This window comes from Mirounga leonina, unplaced genomic scaffold (assembly GCF_011800145.1).
Source record: "Mirounga leonina isolate KUSES-001 unplaced genomic scaffold, KU_Mleo_1.0 Mir_93, whole genome shotgun sequence".
NCBI lineage: Eukaryota > Metazoa > Chordata > Mammalia > Carnivora > Phocidae > Mirounga > Mirounga leonina.
In genome coordinates this window covers 38195028-38210546 of record NW_023270854.1, presented here as the reverse complement: position 1 = coordinate 38210546, position 15519 = coordinate 38195028, and the positions used below count along the sequence as shown (strand labels likewise).

General features: G+C 37.5%; 1 protein-coding gene across 1 annotated transcript in view; it reads left to right on the top strand.

Annotated features, from left to right (window-relative positions):
* Positions 1-15519, top strand: part of ASXL3 (ASXL transcriptional regulator 3) — a 150993-nt gene that overhangs the window by 47001 nt on the left and 88473 nt on the right. Inside the window, exon 5 of the mRNA XM_034996278.1 lies at positions 7596-7717. Within this exon, the coding sequence (XP_034852169.1) occupies positions 7596-7717 (122 nt within the window). The remainder of the gene's footprint in view (positions 1-7595; positions 7718-15519) is intronic.

The following is a 15519-nucleotide window of genomic DNA, read 5'->3' as shown; positions in this document are numbered from 1 at the left end:
GATGATGAAGAACAGCTGGACATCATGTAGATAGCACCCCCTTCATCTTAACTTCTCCAAATGACTTATCCCAGCTCTTTCATACATTTTTGGTTTACTATTTTCCATTTCTTTTACCCATTAGGAACCTCGTTTTCTTTCATACTTCTCCTTGAACTGTGAACTTTGTTCTTGTATAAACGGATTTTGGTCAGTTTTAATAGCCTGCAGTCATGGAGGAAAAGAAAGTTTTCTAAGCGCTGATAAAGTAACCCATTTAAGTGTACGTTCCCCTTCTTTTCTTGTGCCTTGAGAGAAATATTTCGTAATATAAAGATTGCAAAAAGAGTATGATCTCATAATAAAAGCAAACTCCCTCTCAAATAAAACCGGAATTAAAGGTTACTCATCTTAACTAGCCACTGTTTGATTTGTTAGTTTATAATTAGTATATATGAACAAAGCACCCATTCTTTAAAAAGTAAAGTACTTTTTTCATTGATGCCAGATAATCCATTCTCTCCTTTTTAAAGTGACAGTGTATAGCCATTTCTCAAACAGTTACCCACCTTAGTACATTATCTAACTCCCTTTTATTATATACTAGAGTTATCTTTTACGTGTCAAAGCATAAAGTACTTAGTAGTGATGCCCACAAGTGGAGGAAGCACTTACCCTTGACCTGTACCAACCTTTTAATGATAATCTTCTTGCCTCCTTCTTGCTATTTCTCATTTTCTAAGTGGATTGCTGTATTTCTGGGTAGATGTCTCAGGAACCTAATGCAGTGTAGAAGATCACAGGTTTTGTGCCATATAACAGAAATAGCTTCCACTGTTTTGCCCCGTGCAAGCAGTTTATTGTGTTTTTGCTCTCCATAATTCTGAGAGAGGAATCTGTAGGAAGGGTTAGGTGGTGAAAGGCAGGTACCTATAGGATAAGCTTTTCCTATTAAATATTTTTATTTCTGGTTTGAGTTTCTCTTTTCTGAGTTTAAAGGGATATTTTTATGGATATCCAGAGATAAGAGTATAACTAAATGGCTCCGCTGATACATTGAGTGCCTGTAGGAGGGACTCCTATAGCTATACGTCAGTGTGCAGATGTTCTTCCTAGTTAACTGTGGAGCTTCAGTGTCCTGTCCAGGGCAAACCAAAGTGCCTGTGAACCATTTGTGGACATTGCAATGAAATTGCAGTCTATCCAGTTCCATGATATCAGATGAGCGTCCCTTGTAGCCTATGATATCAGTCTGATTACATCTTGTTAGGGGCATGTTCTTACTGATAGAAATTGCTAGTGTAATTATCATCTGATTCACTATTCCTCTTGTTTTATCTTGCTCCCTTTTCTGCAACCCTCTTCTGACTAAGAAGAGGGCTTTATTGGGCTAATGAAGCAGGATATAAAATACAGTAAAAATTTCAGTTATTTTAGCTATATTTTATTCATAGATGATAGTCTAAATGTTACCGAGTATCAGTACTTCAAATGTTTAGACAGTTTCTCCCTTGAAGGTTTCTTAGGGGAAAATTGTTACTTTCATTATTTTATTGCCAGTATTTCTCTATGTAATTGCTGGCCTTTCTTGGAATCTCATGTGCTTTGAATGTTGTCTTTTATTGTAATGAGGGAAATTGTTTAAATCTCAATATCTATACTATCTTGGAATAAGGAATGCTTTTAGAGAAGGTAGTTCTCCTTAGTCTGGATCCAAAAAGGATTAAGGAATTACCTTTTCTCTGAAAGAAATGGAGTCCAGGAAAGATTCTGGGGTCAGATGGGGTTTGCCTGGTCCTTATTAAATCATTTTTAACAGTTTTGGCATGTATTTTGTTATTATGTATATCCAGAACATCTGATATGAACAATTTCTATGTAAGTATGATACATAAACTATACACAATCCAAACATAAGCTGCTTTGATTATTTGCCATCTGGGGATACTTTTGAATTATGTGCTTATCGATCTTTCAGAATAAATTTTAGTTATCACTGGTGGGATTTCATACTTGGTTTTCCTCAGATAGAATTAATAGTTCTATACCATTGTTCTTAGAAAAAATACATTTTAAAAAAGCTTTATCATCTCAAAGTCAGGTCTTGGGTTTTATTTGCTTTTGCCCCCCTGCATTTGATACAGCGCTTGGCACAAAGGTGCTCAGCCAAAGTTTTGCACCTGAATGAATGATTCATAAATAAATAAGCTTCCTCTAAGACTCAGTTCTCTTTTAAAATGTGATTGAATTCTAACTGTGCACAGTGTTCTGTGCTCTTCAATTTATATCTTTTATTTATAAAAACTGTATTAAGCCTATGTATGTCAGGATTATTTCTACAGAGAACTATTTTGATAGCATCTAGTTTGATCAGAAAATTGAAAGGAGAATTGATAGAAATGAAATGGATCAAAGGCTGTTCTTCTTCCTGCCTGGATTAGACCTGCGAACACCAGTTACCTCTGAGAGCCTATTACTTACCATGTGGTTTAGTGGGACATACAGCAATTGATACCTTTGTTGCAGGGACTATATTGTGTGTGGATCCTGGTCTGTGTTGTGGTTCTGCCCTCACATAGCTCCTGCCATTTCAGATAAGCACTGTGATTTCTAATTTTGGCTTTTAAATTATTTTTTATTTAACTATGCAAAATCCCCAAGCTGTGACTTTCCTCTTAAAATAAGGTAACAAGTCAGGATGGCAGAAGGAAGTTTATTTACATTGAGCAGCAGGTCATGTGACTTTCCACGAACATGCATAGGATGTTTTGTGGTTTGGTTTTCATATTTTCCCTAATTGATTTTAGGATGATTTAAAAAAATTTCATAAGATTAAAAAATTCACTTTTTATGTATGTTTTTCCACAATAATTAAACTCTGCTTTGCTGACTTCCCCTTCCATGAATTCTTATTAAAAGCAGTAATTGAATGTTAACATTAAAAATAGACCCTTTAGATACATTTCATGAAGATCAAATTTGACAATTTCGTTTAATAAACATTTATAGATCAACTGCTCTGCACCTATCTTTGCACCTAAGTGTAAGTCCCTGAGTTGCTGGACTTGTGGGTGGTGAGGCAGACAGAAGCACTGTTTGCAAAGAATGCCATGAATTCATATACTGAGTTCCAAGGAAACATGGGCAGAGGAGGAGTAAGTCCACCTCAGAGACGGGCATAGTCAGGAAGGCTTTGGGGGAAGCTGTTCCAGGTTGGTCTGTCAAGATGAATTTGCCAGGCAAAGAAATGGAGAAGGGTATTTGGATGAGGGACAGTTGGAGCAATTACAATAAGTATAGCAAGTCACTGTGTTCAGGAAACACAGCAGGGTCTCAGTTGGTTGGATCAAAGAGGATGGGAGTTGGGGAAGCAGACAAGATGTAAGACGAGAGAGAGACAAAGTCAAGGTTGCATTCTAATTTCTCCTTCCTTTGTGTCTTGGTTTAAAGGTCAAAGCCCTCTTGTACACTTGTCAATGGATTAGTAATTACACTGGGTGGGGGGAGTAGTGCCCATATCTTCTGTCATTCAACTTTAAAAAATATGAGCTCTAACCCATATTTTCTAGTTTGATCACATTTTCGAGTTGAAGGGTGAATGAAAGAGGGGAGACAGGAGGACAACATGGAGACTCTGGGAGTCAGAAATCCAGTCTTGCTGGACAGCTATCAGTTTCTCTAGCCTTCAAGATGGTCTCATGATGATGTGGAATCTTCCATCTTTCTTTGGTCCTGAGCCTTCCAAATAGAATATTTTGGCTGGGAGGTTTGGGAATCTGAGTGTGAGTGAAAGTGGAGGTAGTTGAGCAACAAATACTGAGAACCTCATTACCTGTTTGAAGATAAAACAAGCAGATTAGCTTTTAACTATGTCTTTGGCTTTGCCTAGTTTTGGCAGCCAAGCAAAATGTAGACAGAAATAGCATTTCTGTACCTTTAAAAAAAATGTTTCCTTGTCTTCATTTTGTCTACCTACAGAAAGGGCAGGCAGTCTTGTGGGGTTTTGAGGTATAAATCCTGGCATTCGTTTTGTGATCATGCCAGTGAAGTTAGAAAAAAAAAAAAAGCCCCATTCTTGTTTGATGCCAAAAAGATATCACTTTCTAAGCTGCCTGTCAGTGTTTGATATTCATTGGATAAAACATCTGTCCTAATTCTTCCGTTTCCTGGTTTCTGTTATAATTTCACATACAGGGCATTTCCCTTGGTCCTTTCTTTAATTTTTCTTTGGCTTGTATTTCAGAGGCCAAACTCAGTCCCTTTTATAAATATTCAGGCAACTGTTTAAAATGAGCCCTGCATTATTTATTTATCACATCTGTTATTAAGATAGCTGCAAGAATGAAGTAAAAGTGAAAAACCGTATGTTTTGTCAGAATATGAATCTGCATGAACCTCAACAGTCCAACTAGTTGGTGTTTTTCAATTCAGCCACCCTCATCGTATACATGGCAAAAGCATGAATAAAATAACTCATACACCCATGTTAAAGGTCCTTTTTTGTCAGTACACACACACACACACACAAACACACACGCAGGTGCACTGTTTGGAACTTATGGATTACGTTGTGCATTTTATTATTTCTTGACTTTTTTCCTTAAAAATAGGTATTTGTTTCTTTTAACCCAAAGGGATACTCATTTGTAGATTTCATTTTCTATTACATTTACTGTTTTTAAAGGTTTGATAAATACTTGATCAGAAATAAATAATTAGGGAAACATGGTTTGATCTGGGGAAGTAGGACCAAGTTCCAGAAAAGGGGATCAGGGGAGAAATTGACTATGTAGGAAGGAATTCTCAGGATGCTTCACTGAGCATAGGATGGAATGTAAGATAAAGCAAAATAGAGGTAAGTTAAAGAAAAATGAATCATCTTGAGAAAAGCCTTTAAGGGATTGCTTGATGCTGTTTCGTGTTATTGTCCTGCCCTCCATCTGAAGTTCTGGGCTCCAAATTGAACCAGTTCTTCCTTTTGGAAACACAAAATATATGTGAATCACTATTAACTTGGTGTAATAGTGAATTTAAATCAAAATATGCATTAAATCTTGTGGTGCTGGAACAGGTATCATGATACCCTATGGCTTCCTAGGTCAGAGGGAATAGAGCAAGTTATAAGATACCTGTTCTGCTCAGGAAGGCGGGCTGATTGTGTACTGCTTACTGTCGCAGTCAGATGAATGCGGCAGGTGGGGGCAAGGCTTTCACTGCAGACAGACTAATTCAGCATCTGTCATTTTTTGATCCTGCTTCATTGAAATTTTACTTTTGAAAGACTTATGAATAAAAGCACTTCCTAAGCAAATGGGTAAATTTGTTTGGATGTCCAGTATGTAGAAGCATTCTCATATTTTCCCTAGATTCCCTAAAGTCCACGGACGGCATTTGGTGGTCCTTTTTAACTAATCAGTAAGTTTCCATTTGTCAAGGGGGAGATAATACTCTAAGAATGTGAAGTAATAAAACATATTTGCTAATGCCCAGTTTGCTTCTGGCTGGGCTTATTTTGCAACTTTTAGGTCTGTTCAGTTAGAATCATTTGTCCTCTCTGCCACCTTCCTCTCAATTCCTCAGTTTGTCTCACTTCATAGAGACTTCAGAACATTAAAAAGGCCAACTGTGTAATTACTGTAAAAGTAAATTTATCTTTGGAATGTAAACCTATGATTAATTTCTGGTATTTCTTGATGAGTAAGATTTGGCAAAGTGTTACCATTCACTCTAGTGATCATTGCAAGGAGAAAAGCCTGGGAGCCATACGTCATGGGAGCAGTGTTATAAAGTGTTTCTTAACTACAGTGTTTAGACTGTTTTAAGGAAAAGTATTGTATGGAATCAAATAGAAACAAGTCACCTGATCATTAATTTGGGGACTTCTCTGACTTTGTCCATGGGCAAATCCTTTGGCTTCTTCAACCCTAGCGTTTCCTGGGCCAATCACTCTCACCCACAGTTCTTAATTTTTTCATGTAAGTGGTTAAATGACTTGATCTCCCTGCCCTTATTAACCTCCGGTTTCAGTACCTTCAGGATACAACTAAATTAAACTTCTTTAGACATTGAATTTTCTGCATCAGTTCTGGGCTTTGAGTCCAAATATTTTAATATGGGTCTGGCCCTGGCTTTTAGCTCTGCTATTTTGTTGACTCTGTTACTGTGGGCAAGTTGTTGAGCCTTTCTGAGCTCTAGTTTCCTCTCTCTCCAAAACAGAGGCAGTACCTTTCCATCTTGCAAGGAAGCAGCAATGAAGGGGCAGGGATGAAAGGCGATCACATATGTAATGCGCTTGGCATTAATAATTAATAATTATTGTTTAAAACTTGTTCATTTTGTTTAGTCCTCAGGAACTTAATTACTTTCTGTCTTAAAACAAAACTTGACTCTTTTTTCCCAACGTTCTCTTTCATGAGCCGCATTTTTATTTCTAGGCAACATGTGCTTGAGTCTATCTAAAGCAGCTTGAGTGTTCTCAACACTGTGCACGTGCATATGCTTCCATTTTTGACTAGAATAATTTTTACTCCTCCACCTGCCTCTAAAGCTCAGGTCAGAATCCTCTCAAGTTACTGTTCCTTGGAAAATTTTCTTGGATTAGTGTTAACCCTGGTGCCCTTAAAAGTCATATTTTGAGCTTTTCCAATATGTTCTCAAGTTCTTTTTTTCCATCTAACTTCCTCTTGCCTCCTGCCTTTGACATCTGCCTCCATTCTGACACCAATCACAGTGCTTCCTTACTTTGATTTTCCAAATAATGCCTTCCCCTCTGGTGTGCACAGAAGAGGGCCTGCATCTCTGTGGCCAGAGTCATGGAGTGTTCAGCCTTGTCTCTCGGGTGGAACGTTTGAGGGCCAAGGATGGGTGCCGGCTATAACCCAGGTTCCACAGAGCTGAAAGTGAATGTGAGCCCTTGTCACCCATGTCAGGGAAACATTGGTTCTTCTAAAAAACAGCCTTTTTGAAGAAAATGTCCTTTCTAGAACAGGCAACAGGAAAGCTTGACTCTGGCAAAAATGGGCAGATAATATGGTTATCTGCAGAGGGCATGATGTTGTTGAAAATAATTGCCTTAAATTGACACCCAGCATCTTGGCTTTTGTTTTTCCTTCTCTGTGATAGATGACTTGGCCCATAGGACAAGGTAAACATGTCCCAGTAGGCAGGGAGTCTATAGAAGGAGGGCTGTTAAATGGAAGAACACCATGGCGGTTGGTAGATTTGAAACAATTTCATAAATTTACATTGTTTCTTCAAAAGACTATGTATTGCTCAATCTGCATATTCAGATTTGGAAAGTATCTACTGACTCCCAAGTCTTGAGGCAGATATTATGCTCTTTTTGTGTGTGTCCGCACAATAGCCCTATGACATAGGAATTATCATCAATTAGTGAGTAAGGAAACGGGGGAGTAGAAAGGTTACTTGTAACTGTGACCACACAGTTATTAAGTGATCTCTTCTCTCAAATCTAGATACTCTTCTTTTCACTGTGCTATTTGGCTTTATTTTAGGTATCCATTTTCAATTGGAGAGAAGCTCCAAGTGAGTTAATTACAGTGGATTTAAAAAAAGGAATTCAAATTAGTAATATCATTATCTCTCTCTGTTTCTAGTTTGTGCGAAGCAGGTAACTGATGAAGCGTCTTCCACTCGAGATTCAAGCCTTACTAACACAGCAGTGCAAAGCAAGTTGGCGTCTTCCTTTCAGCAACACACCAAAAAGGCTCTTAAACAGGTAAGAGAGCTAGCATTCATTCTTTGTTCGACCTCCTTAAAGTAATGGATGTGAGGTAGAGAAGGTGAAATCAGTTAGAGCACAGTCGCCAGAGAGCAACAGAGATGTCCTGAATTCAACCACTTCCATAATATTCATACGCTAATTTTACTCTATGCTAAAAACTAGAGAGGCTTGGCTGAGAACCTTAATGTAAAATAGAAGAGGGAGAATGTGCTTGGAAGCATAAAAACTTATATTAAGATTTTCTTGTGTGAGGTTTATAGTAAACATTTTAGGTTCCATAAATGCATTGCATATCTTGAAAATAATGTCTCTGTGGCCTCATGCTTAACTAATAGTTGATGTAAAAAATAAACAGATAATTTCTTCCTTGTGACTGAGATGCATTAAGTTACAACTAAGAAAAGTAGGAATTGTGGCTTACTTTTATCAAGAATGTCTACCAGTGTTTGGTGCTGAATGGAGGTTAATGTGCAATATCATCTTGATATTACCTAAGCAGTCCTGATCTCTGTGTCCTTGCGCCAAGATGGTGACGGGAGGGAATGGCTGCAAGATTGGCCGCTAGGCTCTGAAATACCCTGGTTGAATTCCTGCAACTCTGAGCAGGACGCTTTTCTTCTCTGAATCTTGAATTTAATCTCTAGAGGATGTGGAAAATAATAGTACCTTTCACATGGGAATGATCTGAGAAGTCTGTGAGGTGAGACACTGAAAGCACATTGCAGAGTGAGTGACCCCTGATAGCCACTCAGTAGATGTTAACTATTGCTGCCATGCCGGCAAATTCTGAATTGCGCATGGAAGAGGGAGGAAGAGCCGCTATGGTTAGAAGGGGACATTGCATGACGGTAATGTGGTCGATAAGTGGAAAGCTTATATATGTGACCGTTCATGTGAAACTTCATGATTTTCCCTTGTTTAACTGCCTTCCTCTTCTATATTTATTTTGCTCTTTCTATGACAGCCCCCTCCATCACACCTCCTGCAGACCCTTACCAAGCGTAGGCATAGAAGTATCATTCTAGTGGACATAACAAGAGAAGCCATGTTTAAAAAAAAAAGTTAATTTTTTTAAGTCTCACTAACCTGTAAAGCTTCTTAATAATCTTATCCAGTTTCCTAGACTTAGAATGTCTGCCCCTACCTTCTCCTGTACTTCAAACAAGGAAACTTAGGAAAGAAAATCAACATTTTTGCACTGAATTACGTTACTTTTCTATTCTGTATTAATTATTGAAATTGCAGTATTTCCTTTCATTGGTATTATATTTAAGGTAATTAGTGTTACATCAAATAATCTTTGGTGAGCTTGCCATTAATATCTTGTAAAATGTTTTAGACCAAAGAACAAAATTGAATTCAGTGTGGAGATCCCTTTTTAATTGATGAAATAAAGGATGGATGACAGTAGGGAAGTCCAGGAAAAGGCTTATTCAGGCAGCAAATGGAATGCAGATAATAAAATACTAACCAGGAGAGAACAAAGGATACAAAGCTGGATACCGGTCCTTGCAGCATTTAAGAAACATAGATGCAGTCATAAATGAAAGTCATACTTCTGAAAGACAGTGATTTAGAAAATGTGTACACCATGAAATAGTCCTGTACATGAATGTAAAGATAAAGATTCAGATCTATGTCTTGTCATGTCTCACTATTTTTTACTTTCTCCATTTTGGTTTCATATCATTTGAACATTTTTTACAATGACTAAATCATTTCACAACTTTGAGTTAGTATTTTTGTGTTGTTGCAGAACATGTGTTCACGGAAAGTGCCACTTACTTGCTTAGGATCTGAGCCTTGTTTTAAGAAACCTGTCCTATAAGCTTCTTAATGTCCTGGAAGAGCCGTGTATTAATTCCTTAAAACTTCGTACTGTATAGCCAAATAGCACATTAGCTCCGGTGGGAATATGGCACAATATGTAGCAGATATGCTAATGTTTGATTAATAATCAAATTCATATTGGAAATACATTAGAAAAGAGCTGCTCTTGCAGAATTTTGCCCAGATTCCCTGTAATTGCTGAATTTCTTAAGACAGCATTTCAAAAATTGACTGAACATGAGGCATTTTAAATTGTAGCGGCCTCAGCAAATCTGCAGCTTTCTTTTCTTTTGGGTACTTGAATGGCTATGACCATGTAGAATTCTTTGTAAGTGTATATATACATATGTGTACATACATATATATGTGTTCTGCATTCGTGAATATCTGTTTTCTGTGTATATATGCATGTATAAATCATCTCATGAATGTAGGGCCAGCTGAATGACCCTAATAACAGTTACATTAGCTGATATTTACTTTTCTGAATTCTAGACATTCCGCTCTGTATTTTATATATACTATGTCATTTAATCCTCATAGAAATCCTTTAATGTATGTACTAGCATTCCCAGTTTTCAAGTGAGGGAAATAAGGCCCAGAGAATTTAGATTACTTGCCCACAATTGTTCAGCGAGTACATTTTGGAGATGACACTTGAGCCCAGAATTGTAGTTTTAGATTCTTCCCTCTTAACTGATACTGCCTTTTAGCATATGGTATATAATATGATAGATGAATTTTTGACATTATCTGAAGAAATTTACATTCTTCAGTATTTGTATAATGTAAGGAGAGCAATACAGCATAATCATTGAGAATATTATTTTTGAACACAGACTGTTTATGTTCAGTATCAACACATGTTACTGGCAGAAACTCAAATATATCATTTATATAGCTCTTATTATTTTACTAGAAGTATATTCTGGGTCAGGCGGCCTTCAGTAATTTGACTGTACATTGGCCAGTGTAGATTCTTAGAAAGAAGTAGGTGGGAAAAAAAGAGAAACAAAGTCCAGTAGCTTTATAGGCATAAATGTAGTAAAAAAAAAAATAATAATAATTTAAAATAAACCTTCATGCAAAATAAGCTAGACATAATTTCTCAGATCTGAGGCCTCCATAGCCACCCGAAGCATGTTGCCATAGAGAATGGGTCCTTTTACTTTGCAGTACTGCTAACTGCAGTATAATTACAGGCTGGGCAATATGGAGGCTATAATGTCCCTTGACTATTGACATAGAATATTTTCATTGCTTCCAAATATTTGGGTCCATTTTACTTTCTCATCATCAAAATGTTAGTTAACATCCTATGTTAGATATAATTGCATGAATAATATGTTGTTATCTTAGTAGATTTTTTTTTCTGAATAAGCATATTCCAAATAAACATATTCAGAAGCCTCTGGAGAGTAGTAGCTTGCTGATTATTACCTTGTTCCCTGTCTTCTTTCTGCCTTGTTATTTTAGTTATAATGACCCTAAAAAATAAGAAATGATTAGATTTTGAATTTTAAAGAAGGATAATTAAGAAAGATTAAATTTTGGAAGTTTTTAAACAGCAGACTCACATGAAAGATTAAGGAAGGGTGAGTTCTGTGATGATGGGATGTAACATGGTGTGGAACAGAACCTTTCTATGTTGTTGCTGTTGTTTTATTTGACTTCATTATTTACTTAAGGTGGTAGAATTTATTCATAAAGTTGCAGGTATTTTGCCCTCTCTTCTTATCACAAAACAGGTACAGTGTTGGTATTTTGCTTTAGCTTTATATGTTTGACCAATACTGTGAAATTCCAAAGGTTATGTTGCGTGATAGCAGTTTCTTGAACATGGGCGTTGACATTTAGCGTAAGAGCAACAATGCAAGTTGGTGGGGCCTGACTCAGCCAGCTGTTTCGTATGTGTGTATTTCTAATTATTTTAGCATTCACAGCATGTGGTATTTTCACATTTTTCAGTGAAAGGCTTACTGCATTCAGTGCATTCTTAAGTTACATTGTTAGTGTTGTTTTTCTATTACTATGAAACAGGCATTACTTGTTTATGCAAATTCCAAGTTAACACAAAAGCCTGTGATTTGAGGTTTTATTTTATTTTTCATTAGAGTAGAAATGAGAAACCATTCCATTTTTTTAGAGTTATCTGACAAGCTTTCTGTTGAAAAAATAAAATGTTTATTTAAAGGGTTAGCTTTTTTTTTTTTTTGGTTTCTTTTTACAGGAGAATATCACAATACATCTCTAGAGAAAAGTATGCTCAGTCCTCATCTTTTGATTTCTTTCCTTTTGCTTAAAGCCATAATTGTAATTGATGCATGATAGGATCTTTACCTTTCCTGACTGATTTAGCTCTGTTACGTGTTTCCTTTAAAAAATAAGTTTATTTCCAAGTTTAAGCCTGTAAATTTCTTTCATACTAAATAATACCTGGAAATATTAAATTTGGTTAGTACCGTGTACCCTGTGGAGCTTGGTCATGTTGGACGTTATATATATGGGCGGCTTAAAGGTACATTCCTTCACAGTAGACTGCATTTACACTTGCCATCTTCTTACTTAAGTTTTTTTTTTTTTTTTAAGATTTTATTTGTTTATCTGAGAGAGAGAGAGGGCGCACGCTTGCACAAGTGGGGGGGGGTCAGTGGGAGAGGAAGAAGCAGGCTCCCCACTGAGCAGGGAGCCAGATGTAGGGCTGGATCCCAGGACCCTGAGATCATGACCTGAGCTGAAGTCAGAGGCTCAGCCAACTGAACCACCTAGACACCCTTATTTAAGTTTTGATGGCGTTTCTTTCTGGATTTGAAATTACAGGATTTAAAGTTGTTCAATAAGATATTCCATTAGCATTTCAAACTATAGCTAATGCTTGAGTAGTTGGAAAGTACCTCATTGATATTATCCCCCTTAATTTAATCTAGACTGATACAGTAAGACTTATTATATAATGTCAGTGTCAAAATAAAACCATGTTACAGATTGAGCAACAGGGCCACCTCTGGCTAATTGAGACCTTTAGGGTGGAGTAGAAAAAGCCACCTCTCGTAATTTGTCACAACAAAATAAAATCTCCCCTTTCACGGTACCCTTATGCAGAGCAAACCTCCCATGACCATCTAAAGTGACCCTCCTAGTCTTATTTTCTTAATCTATTACATGGCTTTATATTTTCCAGGCTGTGGGATATCCAAATTTTAATAATGTTAAGTTGCATTTAACTTCTATTTTATTTGTAACATATAATGTAAAACAGGAATTTTCTTGTTCTTCTGGAATTTTAGCTAAAGCTCAAAGCTGAGGACAGTGGGATACAAGTGTACCTGTTGGAAAGAGAGGTGTTAGACACGACCTCAGAGGACTTAGTGAGAGAGGCCAGATGGCCCCGGACCATCCCCCAACAGCCAATATAAAGATAGTTCAGGATTCACTTGAAGGAGCATTAATTAAAGGGATTTTATAAAAGTGGATAGAGCTCTGCTACATCCCCTCTTTCTCGGTGAAAGGAGGTACAGTCTAAGTGAGAGGAAGACTCAGAGAGCAACGCTCGTGAGGGGTGGAATTTTCCCAGAAGGGGAACCCGGTACCTCACACACTGTTAGGAGGCGCATGCACGCACACACACACACACACACACAAATATGTATTTGTATATATATATATGTGATATATACTATATATATATATATATATATATATATATATATATATATATAGTTGTAGCTGGATAATAGATATATGGTTAACAGTATCTGTATAACTAGATAATGTACACCATACAAATCTAGCAGCTGGCCTTCTGTCTCCCCAAAGATTGTAATGCTGAGTCTATGATAACACTAGGTAAGACAACTTTGACCTGTTCTTCTCCTCATTTTCAACTCCGATCCTGGGGAAGCCAAAAGAAGAGGAAGGAAATGGAGGAAGAGTAAAATCAGGAATTTCTGTGCTAATGAAGTTTTTTTTACCTGAGACATAGGTGTAGCCTGGGAAGAGCAGAAAGAAGACTTCATATTAGACCTCGTGTTTTTAAGCCTGAAAATGAGACTGTATAAATACTTGAAGGCGACCAAAGAAGCTATGTGTTCTATGTAAAATATTGTCCAGAAATGAGAAAGGGAAATTGGTCAGAAATGTGTGAAGGCAATATTAAGAGAATAAAATTATTTCTTGATTGTTTCATGCTGATTTCTGCCTTTTGAATAAACCAGTTATATATTTTAAAGAGAGAAGAGGGCTTTTCTATTTTTATTAAAATTATTTTTAAGAGTTTTTATTTATCCTTAGTAATTATTTACTGAACACCTAGGGTAGCCTAGGCAATCTTCTAGGCACTTGCGGATATGTCAGTCAACAAAAAAAGATGAAAATCGCTGTCTTTCGGAGTCTGTGTTCTAGGTTGGGGAAGGGAAGACAAAATGACATCACACGGTATAATATATTTTCCATGGGGGGAAAATAAATTAGAGTGGATAGTGGGGATAGAGAATATGGTGGGAAAAGCAGCAAAGAGTGTGTGATTTGAATGTTTGTGTCCCCCAAAATTCATGTGTTGGAATCCTAAGGTTCAATGTGGTGGTATTTGGAGATGTGGTCTTTGGGAGATGCTTAACTTACGAGCATGGAGCCATTATAAATGGGATCAGTATACTTACAAAAGAGACCCCACCAGAGCTCCCTGGCCCCTGTCTGCCATGTGAGGGTACAACGAGGGAGAAGCCCGCAGTCCAGAGGAGGGGCCCTCACAGGATCACACTGGCACTGTGATCTACCGCCTCCAGCCTCCAGACTGTGGAGACTGAATTTCTGTGGTTTACAGGTTACCCAGCCTGGGGTATATTGTTAGAGCAGCCCAATGGGCTAAGGCAATGAGTAAAGTCTCAAGTATTTGAGGAACTGAGCCGGATGTCTGAGGGAAGAGTGTACCATGCACATAAGAGAATTCATGCAGAGGCTCTGAGGCAGAAGGCTTCCTGGAGTGTTTAAGGACCCCCTTCCCTAAATTGCTCAAAATGTTCAGAACTGTTAGGAAGCTTGTCCAAGGTGTGAGATGCAATGTACTTCGTGCAGTGGGACCTTAAAATGTATTCTGAAGCAGTGCATTAAGGCCAAGGGCGATCCTTTGCTGGAAGACACACTGTGCTTTCTCTTTGCTGGGCCTCTATCGCATCTTTGGGGCAGAAGTGCTAGAGTGGACCCTGCAGGCTGTGGGGAGAGACTGGGGTTGAGGGGTGCCTTTGTTTTGAACATAAATCTCCTGATCCTAATATAAACCCTTGGCAATCATTTCAGGGAATTCTTTTTCATTTCTGTAATCTTCCTAGTCCTTCTTCCAAGCTACCCCAGCTATTAATTCCTTGAACCACCAAAGACCTTTCCTGATAGAAGTCTTAATACTATTTCTTTCCCTGACTGGAATTTCTGCCATCTTCACATGGCCGGTTCTCTTTGTCGTTTGGGGTTTCATCTCCACTGTCCCTTCTCAAGTGATTTTTCTTCCCACCCCAGTTACTCTACCTCCTTGATATGGCATTATTTTCTTAGTGCTTGTATGTGTGTAAAATTGTTATGTTTATTTTCTGTGATTCCTTGTCAGTCTTTGGCTAAAATGTAAAATAAAACAATTTTTTTGTTGTTGTTTTCATTACTATGGATCAGCAGTGTACTACCAACAGAGTAAATCCTCAAAAAATGCATTCATTGCCGAATGGGTAAATAATATAAGAAGTAATATTTATTGAATATTTACTATGTGCTACAAATAGCGTTAAATACTGTTCTGTGGATTTCCTATTTAAAACACCTTACCAACGCTATTGTCTTTGTTTCATAGGGACATTTTAATCAAGTAATTTACCCAGCATACTCAGCTGATTATTTCATTCTTTCTCTGACTGTGCAGCCCATCACCCCACATAGTCATTAAGGTGGCTCTGCACCGGTCCCCAATCTTCTGCAGGTCA